Source organism: Nycticebus coucang, chromosome 16 (assembly GCF_027406575.1).
Source record: "Nycticebus coucang isolate mNycCou1 chromosome 16, mNycCou1.pri, whole genome shotgun sequence".
In the NCBI taxonomy this organism is placed as follows: domain Eukaryota; kingdom Metazoa; phylum Chordata; class Mammalia; order Primates; family Lorisidae; genus Nycticebus; species Nycticebus coucang.
In genome coordinates, this window is record NC_069795.1 from 2,746,027 (window position 1) to 2,763,021 (window position 16,995).

General features: G+C 48.3%; 1 protein-coding gene across 3 annotated transcripts in view; it reads right to left on the minus strand.

Annotated features, from left to right (window-relative positions):
- Positions 1–306: 306 nt before the first annotated feature.
- The window catches only part of RRP1B (ribosomal RNA processing 1B), a 30,077-nt gene continuing 13,388 nt past the window's right edge, over positions 307–16,995 (minus strand). For 2 of the 3 annotated variants that reach the window (XM_053565009.1, XM_053565011.1), the window contains 12 exons: positions 16,757–16,818; positions 16,348–16,477; positions 15,800–15,864; positions 15,206–15,387; positions 11,742–11,836; positions 11,036–11,133; positions 9,665–9,684; positions 8,526–8,657; positions 7,080–7,732; positions 5,623–5,775; positions 4,040–4,103; positions 307–3,081 (listed from right to left, as the gene is read on the minus strand). In XM_053565009.1, coding sequence (XP_053420984.1) covers positions 2,888–3,081; positions 4,040–4,103; positions 5,623–5,775; positions 7,080–7,732; positions 8,526–8,657; positions 9,665–9,684; positions 11,036–11,133; positions 11,742–11,836; positions 15,206–15,387; positions 15,800–15,864; positions 16,348–16,477; positions 16,757–16,818 — 1,848 coding nt within the window. In that variant the 3' untranslated portion in view covers positions 307–2,887. The remainder of the gene's footprint in view (positions 3,082–4,039; positions 4,104–5,622; positions 5,776–7,079; positions 7,733–8,525; positions 8,658–9,664; positions 9,685–11,035; positions 11,134–11,741; positions 11,837–15,205; positions 15,388–15,799; positions 15,865–16,347; positions 16,478–16,756; positions 16,819–16,995) is intronic. The other variant, XM_053565010.1, reaches the window with a different exon arrangement.

Here is a 16,995-nt window from a genome sequence, read left to right on the forward strand (position 1 = left end):
GCAGCACAGTACCTGCACTTTACTCGCCAGAACGACCCATCAATACCCTGGCTGCGATCACCTTCCTGGGACTGAGCTGGGGTCTGGGCCCAGACACTGTGCGCCTTGTGGAGTGGGTGTTTCAGATGTGCAGGGAGCAGTCACGTGACTGAACTGGCCACTCAGAGAAGATGTGCTGGACACCCCCATGGCTCTGGGAACAGGAATCTGAAGTGTCTTGTTTTCAAACGCAAAAAGTGCCATCTTTCAATTCCTGCTGTTTTATATAGAGTTCCCAAAGAGGCGTGTTTTATGCATACTGAAAATCAGTATCAAACACAGATCTGAAGGCAAAGACAAAGATATTTTTAATGGACTTAGTTTTGACGAGTACTGATAAACCCCACAGACACTAATACGATTTGATCAACAAAGTCCTTGCCAGCAGTCAGGTAAATTCAGAGAAAATATGTACAAAAATTAAACGACAGACTCAATTTCCAATACTAACAATTATTTTCAGATTTTCTTTATATTTTGTGCTTTTAGTTCAGTAAAAGAAAGGGTAATAAACTTGTAAAGTCTGATATCTAATTGTACAAAATTGACCAGGCCTCTGGAGAAGGAAAAGATCATCCATCATTTTACAAAATACTATAATTTAAGATCACCAGCATTAAATTATTTCATTTTCTGGACCTCCAAGTCCCCTTGGCAATTTTATCTAGGAAAATAACATGCATCAAATAGAAAACTGATATTCTAAACACATTTTATTTGTGACATATTATTCTTTTATGCATATATTAATGAGAATTTTTAAAAGGTTTTCTTCCTGTTGCTAAAACTTAGGCATTAAAAATAAACTGCTGTAAACCTTTTTGACTTCCCGTAAAAAGGAGTAAGACAGGACAGAGTCGGAAAACAGACTGAGGGTGCGCTGTCACCCAGACACCACCTTACAGGCGTGATCTTGACAGGAGGTGCGTTTATGGGATATAAGATAATATAAGAATGCCAAAAGAGAAATCCCCATGGCAGTCTGAAGGACCAATGTGCCATTTCCCCCTAGAATATCTTGCTAGAACATCTTGACATTGTTGGATTACATGGCCCATGTGACTATGACTCATTTTTAAAGCTGATGTTAGAAAAATATTTTGATTAAGGATAATGAAAGTTTTTTAAAACAAAAAGTTGAAAATATTTGCTAACTTAAATCCAGTCCTTTCATTGCGAAAGTTTTGGTTTTGAATGTGCTTTGATGTGTTCTGTCAAGGGCAGCCCACCAGAACCGTGAGGCCACCACCATGAAGTCACGCTGTCCATGGGACGCCACCCGACAGCCACTGCTGAAAAGCACAGTGTTAACTATTAATTTTTCCATGGCTAAGCATGACAGAACTTTATTATGGAGCAGGGAGAGAGCAAGGTAACACTCCTTTCTCATCAAGGCCTTGGTTAGTAAGTCTGCCCCCCCCACATCAAGTCAATCCCTGCTGGAAGATGAAGCCCCACCCCCATTACGAGAGTGAATGAAATCAAAGTTGAATGAGCTCTGCAACCCCAGTGGGCCTCTTTGCTGCCCAAAGCCACAGCTGAGACCACTGACTTGGGGTCCTCTGTTGGGGAGTATCAGTGAAGGGCAGTGGCCCAAGTTTTATCGAAAAATTGGAGTTCTGCGCAAAAGGGGAGGGTGCAGAGCACCTGTCAGCCCAAACTCCACGCCCCATGATGTCTTTCTGCGAGAGCCACGGAGAAGGAGCTTTGGCCCCTGTGGTTTTGCAAGTGGCTACCTGGTTCTGAGTCTGCATCTTTCCCATCTCTCAAGATAAAAAGTTTTCCTAACCTGGATCAATTATTACGTGAGGACTGCTCTAAAAAAGGCAGTTTTGTTTTTCCAACTAAAGCCTGAATGCCTTCCACCCTAACTTCTATAATTAACTTCAATGAGAAGAACTGAGTAAAAACCTGTCAGTGAGCACGCCCATCTTCTAGATGAAAGGCAGCTGTGAACAACTGCACTTGCACGGCTCAAGGCAGTCCCCGCTCTGAGCACGAGCCCAGGTGACAGCACTGTCAGCAGGCCTCTAAGATGGAAAAACTGCTTTTGGGGACATCAGTCCTTTAGCTCCCTGATACATAAAGAGAAATAGGAGCCCCATGGCTTGGAAGAATTCATGCCCGATGCAGACGGGAGCAGGGCTCAGTGCAGGGCTGGCTCCCAGAAGACACTTTGGGCTTGCCGTAGAGGTAGGAAAACAGGGAAGGAAACAAAGTGAGGGGGTAAAAAGCAAGCCTTCAGGGCAAAGAGCCTCTTCTCCCCTCACCTGTCCACCCCCCAGCTGAGTACATGTAGAAAAACTATGGTATTGCAGATTCTGTTCCAAGAATCATCCCTATTGGTAAACTGCCAAATGCCCGTGGGACTTGGGGGGAAACCCTACATGCTTCGAAAAGAAAACAGACTGCTAGACTAGAAATAACCAGAAAACCCACCACCCAGCATAGCAAACACAGCAGTGAGTACCAGAGTTCTACGTGAACTGACAGCTGACCAGGAAGTGTGATTCCACACGGTAATGGTGCTCACCAGTTTATTGAGAGTTGTGGACCAGTGTGCTCTTCTCAGCTTCTCCAAGGTCTCTGTTCCTATGCTAACGGGAACCGCTGAAGTTACCCAATGTGTGGAAGTCCAGAGAGCTCTGGCATGCTACTGCAGAAGACTCAACTGAGACATCCAGGGCTCCTGGTGGAAGGAAGGAGTAAGCAGCAGCTCATGTTCAGAACCTTGTATACACAAGTTACAGAACTTACAAAATGATAAAAGGCCCTACGTTCTTAAAGTTATAATTTATAGAATATTCTATACAAAAGCAGTCTTTAAAAAGGGACTCTGCTACTGTCCTCAGAAGAAATCCATAGCCGTGGGCCTCCTCTTTGGAGTGGTGGTCAGCGGTTTCTTGGCCACCAGTGGAGTGCTGGCGGGTGAGCTCGGGGGGGTCTTCAGAACTCCATGCAACGGCTTCTGTGCGGGGTTGAAGGCCACTCGGGAGGGGCCCGTGGGGCTGACCAAGAGACTCTTGTCTGTCTTCTTGAATTCTGTCCCAAATGAAAGTGAAGTGCCCTGTTAACTGAGTGTGACTTTTGTCCCTTCTAGCTGCTCAGGAGGGTCCTGCTTTGGGCTTGACCCTCCCTCCCTCACTTGGGCAGGGCAGTGCCACCACAAGACCCTAAAAAGAACGTGCCCTGCAGTGTGCAGAGTTGCCCAAGCGTCCATTAGCTCTTCCCAGGGACAAGGCCCAGGGCCACCTGGACAGACTGAGTGGACCTCAGGAAGGCCAGGTCCTGATAGGGGAAACCCTGGGGGTGGTGTGTTCATGGACTAGGACCCAGGCATCTGCCTCAGAGGCCAACTGGTGGCCTGTAAGAGGAGTCTCTGCTCTGGGAGGATTCATCAGTCCCACTTTCCCCAGTTCTAAAGACGAAGACTTGCTGGCTGAGGTCAGGTTCTCAGCTCCTCCCAGAGTCTCTGAACATCTCATGGCTATGCTCCACAAGAGCCAGGTCTTAAACTCATCATAATATTTTAAAAAACTTTGGTTTCTTTTGAAAAAATAAATGGATGGTACTAATATGAAAACTAGCAAGACAGAGCTATCCTTCCTCTTCGCCCTCCCGCCGGGAAGCAGGAAGTTCTGAATTTTAACAGCAAGGCAGCACAGCTGATGGACTCAGAATCTCAGACGGCCTCTGAGAGGGGCCTTAAGTATTCAGGAAGTGCTTGGGAACATGGTCTTCAGATCCCGTCTTACCAGGTAACCTCTCAAGAGGTTCCAGGAAATCTGGCACGTACTGCCAACACCTCCCTCACAAGTCTGCAAAGACAAGGGACACACAGACAGGTGCTCACTTCTGAGTCAGAAGCTGGCAGGGAGTGAAGTCCTTGACCTCATGGCCCCAGGCTCCCGGCAGAGCCTGCCTTCTGTGGGAATGCACACTGTCCTGGGCCAAGCTTGTGCTACAGGGGAAGGTCTTCTAAAAGGAAATCCTAACTCACCTGTGGTCATGTTTCTGTTCAACCCAAAGGTGACTTTCTTGGAGCTAGATGGTATCTTGTTCAGCTATAAAAAACAAACAAACAACAAAAGGAGTAACACAAAAAGAATTTCTTAGGCTCCTTGTCAGAGATTTTTCTAAAGAAGTTGCCCAGGAAGGAATGTTTTTACACCCTGTCACTTACTGACCGGGACACACATGCAGAGGCAAAGGGACAGTGGCCTGGTTCCACAACTTAAACTAAATGTTCCACTCCTGGATCTTTTTTTTTTTTTTTTGAGAGAGTCCACTTTGTTCCCCTTGATAGTGCCATGGAGTTGTAGCTCACAGCAACCTCAGACTCTTGGGCTCAAGCGATCCTCTCGCCTCAGCCTCCTGAGTAGCTGGGACTACAGGTGCCACTATAATGCCTGGCTTGTTTTAGAGATGGGGTCTCGCTCTTGCTCTGGCTGGTCACAAACTCCTGATCTCAAACAGTCCACCCACCTTGGCCTCCCAGAGAGCTGGGATCACACGCATGAACCACCACGCCCGGCCCCCTGGAGTTCTGGGATCACAGGCGTGAGCTACCTTGCTGGTCTCTCCTGGGTCTTATTGGGACTTCCCTGGCCTGTGGCTTCCATAAAGCCTTTTTATGCGGACACCCACTTCCCCAGCGCCCCCGCTGCAGTTGCCACTTTATCAGTGGCCATAGTGAAGAGCAAACAAGATAAGGATGTTTGAAATCTTCCAAATAGGAAAAAAATTCTTCACCGAAAAACCGTTAGTGTAATTGTTACTAACTTTTCATTCATTTTGTCCCAGAGTTGTGAAGTTTTTTTTTCTTTTTGAGACAGAGTCTCTCTTTATAACCCTCGGGTAGAGTGCCATGGCATCACAGCTCACAGCAACCTCCAACTCCTGGCCTTAGGCGATTCTCTTGCCTCAGCCTCCCGAGTAGCTGGGAACTACAGGCGCCCGCCACAACGCCCGGCTATTTCTTTGTTGCAGTTTGGCCGGGGCTGGGTTTGAACCCACCACCCTTGGTATATGGGGCCGACGCCCTACTCACTGAGCCACAGGCGCTGCCCCAGAGTTGTGAAGTTTTAACTTGAAGATTACATGAAATTGATTATACCAACAAAGGAATCTAACTTCCACAGGTAACAAATATGAACTCTACAACTTTCTGTGTAAGAAGTTACCTGGATATTCCAACAGTTCATCAAAATTAACTACATTCTTTCCTATTTGAAAAACTCCTAAAAGCTGACCTACATTGCATCATGAAACACTTCCTTCAATTTCTTCCTAGAACCCCATTATTTCTGTGCGAATCCTCCTTACGACCATTTTTGCTTTATTACCAGAAATGTTTCATGAGCGGAATGTGTGTCATCAATCACAGCTCCAGGATTCCCCCTACTTTGACTGTGACCCTCGGGGAGGGCCCCACACTGCCTAGCAACACCACAAAGTCCCCTGGGATCCTTTCACAGAAGCTGCCTCTTTCCAGAAGCCAAAAGCCTGCTGAGACCCCAGGCTTGGCACCCACATCTCCGTGCCCTGGAGGAGGGCACAGGCTGCTCTGGGCAGGGTACGTACCTGGACGGCAGGACCCTGAGAGCAGGTGGCAGTGTTGCCCTTGGATTTTCTGAAGAACAGGGGCTTTAGTAGGAAGGGGCTGTCAAACTTCACAAAGTTGTTCTCTGTCCTCAGCTGCTGCTTTTTCAAAGGGCTAAGAGTCCCACTGCTTCCCTATGGGAGGAAGGGAGAGGTGTTGCACCACAGAGCCTCCAGTGCCAGCCCTGGTACACAGGAGTGAGATAGGACACCCCACAGCCCACCGTTCTTGCTTTGGGTTTGCAAAGAGACCTTCCACTTAGCAGAATGACACATCAACGCCTGACTTCTCTGCCCCCAAGTCTTTGTTGTCAAGCTTGTGCCACTGTGCTGAGCATTTATGCCTTTAAAGCCCATCTGATAATTTACTTTCCCATCTGCTGGCTGACAGCCTGGTCTAGAGGAAGGCATCCAGCTGGGCTCTACGGACTGCCTAGGCAGGGACAGGACACTCGTGGAATGCCATGGCTGGGAGCTACCCAGGCCTGGCTCTTGGTCTGGGGTCACAGGCTCTAGGTGGCTCCTCAGAGGAAGGGCAGCTCCTGAGCCTTCTCTTCTGCTCCTCCCCTCTGCCAAGAGACGTCAATCAGACAGTGCCTCCCTTGGGAGGGAAAAACTCCCCTGACCCTGGGACTGACTCAGTGACTACTCTAGTCCTTTCTGAAACTGGTGCCAGGGGCCTGAGGAGACAGAAAGAGAGGCCATATCTCTGCTCCTCCTGGGGAAGAAAGCACTAGAGATGGGGAGCTGACAGGATGGTAGGGGATGGTGGCTCCAGTCAGCCAGGGAAGCCCTGACCAGAACCACCTCCTGTCCTCCCCCCTAGACTTCCCACTGACCACGAACTCACCCACCCAACACATTTAACCACTCAGAGATACTGTTAGAAAGGCCTCAAGCCTGCTCTGCACCAAGTTTGCACAAGTCCCCTAAAACAAAGGCCCCAGTGTCCTAACTACTGCAGAGTGGCACGTGTGCATGCAAGTTGTGGTGGGGCAGCACTCTGCGTCCATAAGGGGCCATGGATGTTACCACTACCCAGCTCTGCGCTGGGCATGGCACGTCCAGAAGTGCATGGAAAGCAGGCCAAGGGCCAGGACCCTCGTTTGTATCTGGCTCCAGAGATCCAAGCAGAGAGAAAGTCTTTTCATTAAAAAGGTATGTGGGACAAGACTAGCAGGTGGGCTTGGCAGAGACGCAAGCCTGCCTCAGGGGGATGATTCTCCTTGTGTGGTGCGGAGGTTTCCCTGACCTTTGAGAATGTGGTTGAGAGACCTGTGGGCTTTGGAGGACTTGAGCTTGATCACTGAGACTGGGTGTCTGTCATTAGGTTGTCACTATCACTATAACCTAATCTAACTCTGCTGGGGCAGAAGTCTGACTGCTGCCCTCCCATTCCTGAGCCTCAGTGCACCTGTCTTAGGCCCCTCCAGCCTTACCAGAGCTTGCATTTGCCTGAGTTTGGAGCCCAAGACTCCATTGTGTTCTGCCAAGTTTGCCATCTCTTTCATCTTTTTTCTCTTTTTCAAGATCGCTGTTTTCTGACCAGACAGGTCACAGAGGCCAAGGCTGCCAGCCTCTGCCTTCTTTTTTTGTAGTCTTCTGCACGGGGGCAGGGCGGCGTGGCTGCCCCCTCCCTCTGCTGGTCTTGCTGGAGGGCCATCCTTCTGCACCAGAGGCCAGGCCATCCTTCTGCTGCCACTGGCTGGGGGAGCTCCAAGTTTCCGCTTCCTTTTCAGGAATTGGGCTCTACCTGCCGGGGAACCTCTGGAGGCAGGTCCCTGAGGATTCCCACTGCTCAGGCTACTCTGGGACACATCTTCCAGAGGTGACACTGCCAATCCCGAGGTCTCCCCAGGGACTGGTAGGCCCTTCCCCCGTGGCCGTTTCCTCTTATGGTGCATGGGGACAGACTGAAGGTGCTCTGAGCTACTCTCCTCCCCGGTGCTGGACGTGCCCCCATTCTGTTCTAGGGATGGGACTGCATTGCCTGAATTTTCAGGCTGGGGGTGGTTCTTCTTCTTCCTTTTCCTTTTTCTTTTTTGAATACTGCCTTCACTGCCCTCTTCTTCAGCAACAAGGGCCATGTTTCCTACAAAGACATGCAAACTAATGAACAGACACCCAACACCAAGGTGGGCAAAGTCATGCTGGCAATTCTGAGGCAGTCTGATGGGCAAACAAGCTTTTGTCCCCTTGAGACACCCACTGGTCTTGTCACCTGGTTCCCTCTTCCATATTCCCACCTGACTGGAAACCTTCTTACTGTCCACTTCAATGTAAACGGAACCCGAATATCAGATATATACACACACATACACATATATATATATTTTTGAGACCAAGCGTCTCTGCCATCTGGGCTAGAGTGACGTCAGCTTAGCTCACAGCAACCTCCAACTCCTGGGCTCAAGGGATCCTCCTACGTCAGCCTCCCAAGTAGCTGGGACTATAGGCACCTGCCACAACGCCCAGCTAGTTTCTCTATTTTTAGTAGACAGGGTCTCCCTCTTGCTCAGACTGGTCCTGATGCACTTACTTTGGCCTCCCACAGTGCTGGGATTACAGGCATGAGAAACCAATCCTGTCAGATTTCTCTTAATTTGGAGGTGGAAACCACAGATCCAGAGCAAGAATCACAAGCGCTCCAGAGCACTGCCAGCAGCTCTGGCCTGCCCCTGGAAGAGGCCCTGAGGGCGTGTGGAGGCTCCCAGTGGAGCAGGGCTGGCAGGCAGTTCCATAGCGAACACAACATTCAGACAAAAACCTTTGCTTTTCAGCCATGAAAACTCAAAGCTTTTTGCTCTGAGACTTCCCCGCGCACTGCCAGCTAAGGCTTGATCAGACTCTTCTCTACCCTTTTTGATTTAAGCTTTGCAGCTTACCTTTCTCCTTCTCCAAGTCGGCCTTTTCTCTACATTCACTTAATTTTTTCTTATGTGTTCCTTCACTGAGGGTCTGGTCCTCTTCATCAGCAGAAATGTCCTCAGCAAAATTCAGTTGAGAGATACTGCCTGCTAGATGCCAAAGTGACACATGTCAACTCCTGAGGCCTGGGGACTCTGCTCCATTGTTCAGAGCTGGGGCCTCATTCAGGCACAACCTGAACCCCTGAATCCTGCCTCCTCACCACCATTCCACGCTGTTTTTCCAACCCAAACTGAGAGCAGCTGATACAGGCATCACTGAAGCTCTCCAGCTTTGGGTTTCTCACAAAGGCCAGGTGAGGCGGCTTGACCCCGGGGCTGGCTGAAGCAGCAGAACCACAGTCCCCATGGCTCGTGGTGCTCTCCCAATTCCCACTGCCCCGTTGCTCAAGGCACACAGGGGAGTGACCCCACTGACTCATTCAAGTGTGACCAAGCTTATAGCAGTCTTTCCCTGGGGGACAACTGACCAAAACAACACATGAAGGGGACCCCAGGAGATTAGGTATTTTCTTCATAAAGGATCAAATCAGAACCCTCCAAGATTAGTAAAAAGAGAACAATAAAGACTAAACAAAACACTACACCACCACGCTGGCATTCACAGGGAGCTCAGGGTAGGAAAGTGGATGGACCGCAAGAGGGCCCATGCCTGGGCACGTGTAACCTGAGGGCTACTATTTCTCTTCTTTTTTTTTTTTTTTTTGAGACAGAGCCTCACTTTGCCACCCTGGGTAGAGTGCTATGGTGTCACAGCTCACAGAAACCTCAAACTCTTAGGCTCAAGTGATTCTCTTGCCTCAGCCTCCTAAGTAGCTGGGACTATAGAACCCGTCACAATGCCCGGCTATTTTTTCAAGATGAGGTCTTGCTCTGGATCAGTCTGGTCTTGAACCCGTGAGCTCAGGCAATCCACCCGCCTGGCCCTCCTGAGTGTGGGATTATAGGTGTGAACCACCACGTTGGCCTGAGGGCTACTACTTCTTAGGAGGTAACTGTCCTTCAATCCTGTCTTTCGGTATTTGGCATAATTGCCCTCAGTGAGGTCCATATTCACATAAGAACATCATGGATTATAACCTTTCGACTTTCCTCACCTTCTGAGAGATCTTGGAATCTGAAAAAGAAAACAATAAAAGTTTTTTAAAAAAAAATACCTTCCTTTTGTCTTATACAGACATACACAAGCAACATTTAAATATCTGATTTAATATTGACTTAAGAACTTGCTTTTTTCCCCTCCAGAAGGGTAGGCTAGAGAGGGAATTCTGTGAAGGAAAGGTGGTCTGATTCCAAAGCAGAAACCCAAGGACGGACCTCTCTCAGTGACGACCAGTGCCATCAAAGATGTGGTGGGCTGAAGGGTCTGCCTGGCAAACCCAGGAAGTCCAACCACTTAGACCTTGGCCTGCATTCAATTCTCCAGTGGAAAAAGGACAAGCAGCATTTGGCTTTACCTAAGTCTGTGCGTGAGTACAGAGAGCAGGACATGCTGGGGTCACGCGCTGCCCCAGCACCCGATAGCAGTGTCCTCAGCCAGATGCCCGGCCCTGTGCTCTGCTAACCCAGCTGTGAAGGGGGAATTATGGAAGCTACCTTCTAGGGTTTTCTTGGAATGGAACAAGTTAATGTCTGGGAAGCACTATCAGTAGTGATCTGCTCACAGAGTGACCAGACAGGTGGTGTCTGCCACCAGCCACAACACACCAGGAGGTTCCATAGTGAACTGCATGTCACCACCATCACTTTATTCACGATGACACCATGACACCAACACCAACTACTGAAGTGACTCACACTCTTGGCATAATGGTGCTAGGAGATGAGGAAGAGGGACCAACAACCTAGCCCCCACCTATCTTAATAGCACACCAAACAGATTTACATCACAGTTTCTCAATCTGTTAATTTTAGACATTATTAGACTTCTCTCTTCTTTGTTTTTTTTTTGAGACAGAGTCTTACTTTGTCACCCTCAGCAGAGTGCCATGCTGTCACAGCCCACAGTAACCTCAAATTCCTGGGCTCAAGTGATCCTTTGCCTCAGCCTCCCCAGTACCTGGGACTACACGTGCCCACCACAATGCCTGGCTATTTTGAGAGATGGGGTCTTGCTCTTGCTCCGGCTGGTTTCAAATTCCTAAGCTCAAGCAATCACCTGCTTTGGGCTCCCAGAGTGCTACGATTACAGGCATGAGCCACTGTGCCTGGCCAACTAGAGTGCTGGGATTACAGGTGTGAGCCACTGTGCCCAGCCACTAGACTTTATGTCATTACAAAGCAGCTATGAGTTGTATTTGAAGAACAGAACCTGGTGGGGCAGCTGTTTTCATTCAACCCTGCAGTTTATGAGTCTATTACACTTCGATGAAGAAAAACATTAAAGAACACAAGTGAAAAGGCAAGCATGCAGACAGCTAGGCTACACAGCCAGACAATCAAAGGGGCATTCCCGCCCAGTCACTGACTTTCTGATTAGTTTGGAGAGACGCTTCCTGTTGAAAGGAGGGATGTTTTTCCTGTTGGTTATTTCCAGGAGTCGGTCAGCAACAGCTTTATAGTCAAACTATGCAAAAAGAGAAATGAAATGTAAGTCTGCAGCAAAACTATGCTGCCTGACTAAGATATTCACACTACAAGTAAGAGAAAACTCCCTGGTATGGGTTTGTGGCAGCATTTGGCAACAGCAGGTCTAAATGAGCAGGTGCTAAGACCTGGCAGCCATATATGTCTCAGTGCTAACTCTGAAATAGTCAAGTGCTGTTTATTCTTGGGAGAAACTAAGTTAAGTAATTTTTGCTTTTTGTTTTCCTTCTTAAAATTGTAGTGGCATACATATACCAAAATTTACCTGGGTGTCCTTTTCTAGTTAATCTAGATTTTCCAACTGTACTTGGTAAAACAGTCAACTTTTTGTTTGAAATGTGCCACTGGAGCTGGCTCTATTGCAGGGAACAGAACAGATCCCAGCAATTCAAAATGAAGACGATTATCTTTGAAAATTCCATCATATTTGTCTCCAACAAGCTCATTCTAAGGAAGGTGACATTAGTGACTGAAGGGATTAGACAGGACTTTGCCCCAGTCCACACAGCTTAGTTGTGACCCTAATTCTCTGTCTAGGCCACCCCCTAGCAAATCTATATCCTATAAAAAGCAACAACCACCACCCACCTGGAGAAGGGGCCCGGTGTCCTCCAAGGCTCTGCAGTCATTTCTTTCTTTTTCATCACTGAGTCCATCTTTTCTGGAGTGACACTTTCCCAGTGCTATGAAAACACATCCACAGACAAATTTTTTTTTTTTTAGAGACAGAGTCTCACTTTATTACCTTTGGTAGAGTGCTGTGGCGCCACAGCTCACAGCAACCTCCAGCTCTTGGGCTTAGGGGATTCTCTTGCCTCAGCCTCCTGAGTAGCTGGGACTACAGATGCCTGCCACAGTGGTCAGCTATTTTTTGTTGCTGTTTGGCCGGGGCCGGGTTTGAACCCGCCACCCTCAGTATATAGGGCCGGTGCCCTACCCACAGACAAATTCTTGACACAGCTGATATACAGTAGTAATCCCTTCCAGAGATGTCTCTTAGTTAAAAAGAAAATTTAAGAAAAATCTGGCAAACATCGGTGTCTGAGAATGAAGGCAAGTCTTGGAGAGAAGGTACATTTTGCTTTTTCTGTTCATAATGATGTCACACAGAAGAGCAGAGAACACGCTGCCGCCTGTGCTGGTTCTCTGCTGCAGTCCTCATTAGAAGGCTGCGGGCAGGTTAACAGGAAGCTCTTGAATTTAGGGACTCAGGCAAGTGGACCACGGCACTGTATCACTCTAGACTGTTAGGAGGAGAATGGATCCAGGAGTATGTCCCTGGTTTTAGGTCAGTTCAGGGACCACAGTAACAAATCTACTACACTCACTTTTTAGGAGGCTGAAATGTAAGTTAATATTAATGCAACTTTAAGTATTAAAAAAATAATTCAGCCAGGCATGGTGCTCCATGCCTATAGTCCTACTACTTTGGGAGGCCGAGAAAGGAGAAGTGCTTGAGCCCTAGAGTTTGAGGCTGTAGTGAGCTATGATTGTGCCACTGTACTCCAGCCTGAGCCATAGAGTGAGATCCTGGCTCTAAAATAAATAAATCAAAGAGCCTTAAAGCCTATGAAGGAGCAGATAAAAATGACTGAGAACTCAAAGGTTTTTCAAATGTGTGCTGTTTCTGGAACCCTTTGTATTTGCTAGTGCTGTGGCATCAGGCCTGGTCTGTGGGAGACATAACCAGACCAACGCCATGCAGGTGGGTGTGGGTGTTTAATAGTCAACAGGGAGAGAAGGTCTGCAGCTATACATGGAAGGGAGCTAGACAGTGTCGACAGTTTTTTTTTTGAGACAGAGCCTTAAGCTGCCGCCCTGGGTAGAGTGCCATGGCGTTACAGCTCACAGCAACCTCAAACTTTCAAACTCTTGGAGTCAAGCAGTCCTCTTGCCTCATTTTTTTTTTTTTTTTCTATTTTTAGTAGAGATGGGGTCTCGCTTTTGCTAGGTTGGTCTTGAACTTGTGAGCTCAAGCAATCCACCTGCCTCAGCCTCTCAGAATGCTGGGATTACAGGAAAGAGCCACCACACCCAGCCATTATTTTTTCTTTTTTGAGACAGCATCTCACTATGTTGCCCAGGCTGGACTTGTATTCTTAGACTCAAGTGACCCATTCTCCTGTCCCAGCCACCATCACACCTGGCTGAGACTGTATCTAGTTTATTTTCTAATTTTTCATTTTTTTTGGAGATAGGGTCTCACACTGATGCCCAGGTTGGAGTGCAGTGGTGCCATCACAGCTCAGCACAGCCTGAATCCTGGGTGTAAGTGATCCTCCTGCCTCAGCCTCCCAAGTAGCCAGGACTTAGGCATGTGTCATCTACTCCTGGCTAATTTTTCTATTTTTTTGTACCGACATGGTTTTGCTATTGTCCAGGCTGGTCTCAAACCCCTAGCCTCAAGTGATCCTCCTGCCGTGGCCTCCCAAGGCATTGGATTATGTGTTGTACCACTGCGTCTAGTCAGACTGACAGAAATGTGGGGAGCAGGAAGATCCTGAAGACTACCACTCCCATGCCTGTACAAAATTCGCTCATCTATACTGAATTTAAAATTAAAATTATTTCTTTTTTCTTTTTGAGACAGAGTCTCACTATGTTGCCCCTGGTAGAGTGCCATAACATCATAGCTCACAGCAACCTCAAACTCTTGGGCTTAAGCGATTATCTTGCCTCAGCTTCCCAAGTAACTGGGACTACAGGCGCCCGCCACAATGCCCGGATACTTTTACAGATGGGGTCTCACTCTGTCTTGGGCTGATCTCAAACTTGGAAGCTCAGGCAATCCACCTGCCTTGGCCTCCCAGAGTGCTAGGATTACAGGTGTGAGCCACTGCGCCTTGCCTATTTCCTTTTTCTTAAAGATTCTTTTTCTTTTTCCAGATCATAATATATAAACACTGTAGAAAAATTAGAAAATAGAGAAAAGCAGAAAGAGAACAGAAATCACCCAGACTTCTGCCATCTCTGGCTATTAATATTCGGTCCATCCCGCCAGATTTTTGAAGGCACATATAAACATTAAAACCAAATTTTCTCTGTCCTACCTGTTTTTTTGCAGTTTTTGGCTGGGCTGGGTATGAACCCACCATCTCTGGAATATGGGGCCGGTGCCCTACTCCTGAGCCACAGGCCCCATCCTCTGTCCTATCTTTATAAAGAAATTATTATATTTCTTTCTTCTTCTTCTTTTTTTTTTTGTAGAGACAGAGTCTCACTGTACTGCCGTCGGGTAGAGTGCTGTGGCATCACACGGCTCACAGCAACCTCTAACTCTTGGGCTCAAGTGATTCTCTTGCCTCAGCCTCCCAAGCAGCTGGGACTACAGGTGCCCGCCACAATGCCGGGCTATTTTTTTGTTGTAGTTTGGGTGGGGCTGGGTTTGAACTCGCCACCCTCGGCATATGGGGCCAGCACCCTACTCACTGAGCCACAGGTGCCGCCCGAAATTATTATATTTCTGTTGGTCATTAGTTTTTGATAACTTTGCTTCTTAATAGCTACATAACATTTCAAAAGCAGCACCAACTATGACCTATCCATTTACCGCATTTTGCCAATCGAGGGGCCAGAAATTGCTGTGGAGGCTTGGAGGGGCCCCCCACTTTCAGCACTCACGCCACAGAAGCGCACAATGGTAGCAGGATGGTGTCAGCCCACACTGGGCACTAAATGCCCAGAAAAACCAAACCAAACCAAACTGTGAAAGGACCTATGGGCTGAGAAAGGCAGAAGCAAGTGCATGTCCCCTGTGGGAATGAGGCCACACCAGGGTGTTCAAACACATCCCACAGCACAAAGCATATGAAAACCTCCAGAGCAACAGCAGCGACAACAGTCAAATCCTCAAGGGAAGCCCCAAAGTCCTAGGAAGCACAGAAATGAGCACAAGACACACATGACGTGTCGTGGGTGTCCCGAGTTTAGGCAGCTGTTCCCTTTCCCCCCTCCTCGGGGCGGCGAGGTGGTGCCCATCTGCATGCCTGCCCGGCCCCAGGCAGGGCGCAGGTGTGTCCGTGGAGCTCCATCAGCGGCGGAGAGCCTCTCACCTGCCTTCTTTCTGCTGGCGGCTTTTCTCCAGGCCGTCTCATTTGCAGCTGCCTCTTCCTCAGGGAGGGGACTGTCACCCACTTTTGTCTTTTGTTCCTCCACCGTCTCTTCAGGTAGAAAAGGAGATTGGTCTACAATGGCTTCAAAAACACCCCTTGCGATAGTCTGCACCAATGTCTGGCTGAGGACAGAGCACAGCACAGAGCAGATGAGAACAGTTGCTCTGGCCTTGGTGACGGGTACAGAGGGAAGCCCCACACACGTCACTCTGGTCTGCCTGGTACCCGGGGCCCTCAACTCCCAGCAAGTGTCGTGTCCCGGACAACACTCTGCCGTCAACCACAGCTTGGAGGAACTGCCATGTGCCACCTGACTGAGGGCAATGGACACACCTCTTCGTGGGAGGACATTCTTGGAATGACTGAGTGAAGAAGCCCCAAATTATAGTCTAAGCTTCTAACGTTTCGCTGACGGGAATGAAAACTCTGGCTGTTCTCGGCTTTGGATAATCACCCTGGGAGCCTGCGCCGTGCTTCACAGCAGGAACACCCCCACCCTGAGGCAGCAGGGAGACCCCTGGGTGAACAACTTACTCCTTAGTTTTGGCAGCGATTTTGCAGAATGGATCAATAAACTTGAGATTCTGATCTGCTAAAAGCTGTAATTAAGAAATAAAAGGAGAAGAATGAGAAACAGAGCTTTTTCTCTTTTTGACATGTCCTTGAAAAAGGAATCATTTGACTTTATCACATAAGTTGACCCAGATAAGTAATGTTTGTCTCACAGGCTGACCCCACAGGGAGTGTCACAGAATCACAGAAGCCTAGAGCCAGGCTCAAAGTCAGGACCATCCTCTGGTCACTCAGTACGTTAGTGTAGTAACAGGAGAAAGCCACCCAGTGCTACCAGCACTGTCCTGTCCGCCCGGCTCGGAGAACACCCCCCTCAGGCATTTCTCCGTATCATGGAATTCTTTATGGGACTCTGTAGGCTGCTACACACATCCCCAGTTCATACAGGTCTGTTTACAGGTTCTGCCAGTAACTTAGGGCATGTCCCAGGAGGGGTGAAGCGATTTATGCCACTACTATCCCTGATGACTCGGAGCGGCAGCGTCTCCACCGCTGCCCCTGCTGCTCACCTCCTTCCCCCCGACTTTGGAGAGCTCGTCCAGATAAATATCAATGAAGTGGAACCTCACTGCATTAGGAGACTGGCTCTCAGGACAGAGGATCTCCTTCATCAAGACGTCTAGGAAAAGCTTGATTCGGCTGAAGAAAAAAAACATATGTGGTTCTTACAGTACACTGAGAGAAAACAGAAACGTTCAGCCCAATGCTGGCATTGCATCAACATCAATGCCAGGCTAAACCAACAGCACTTAAATCAGCGTGACCTGCTGCCCAGTCTGCTAACTCCCATGTGCTCCTCTACAGAGCAGGGGCACAGTGCAGGCCAGTCCTGTTTGTGAGTAACTCAAAAGTTCGGGAAATATGCTAGTGCCCTCTAAGATGCAAGGCCGCCAAATGTTATTTAAGTAGTGGACCAACCTTTCTTCCCAGCCATCTCGCTTCAGAACTTCAAAGGACTGCCTCAGGACTAGACGGATCAGCTGAGGACAGACAGTATCAGTTACAAAAAGGAAGGGAAGAAAAATTAATCAGTTTAGCAGAATGAGATCAAGGGAACTGGTACAGCTTGGATCCCCAAAGTGAAAAAATAACCACAATAACCACAATTAACTTCTAGATTCCCACTCATGCCAACAGCTGGAAAAGCCAAAGCAGAC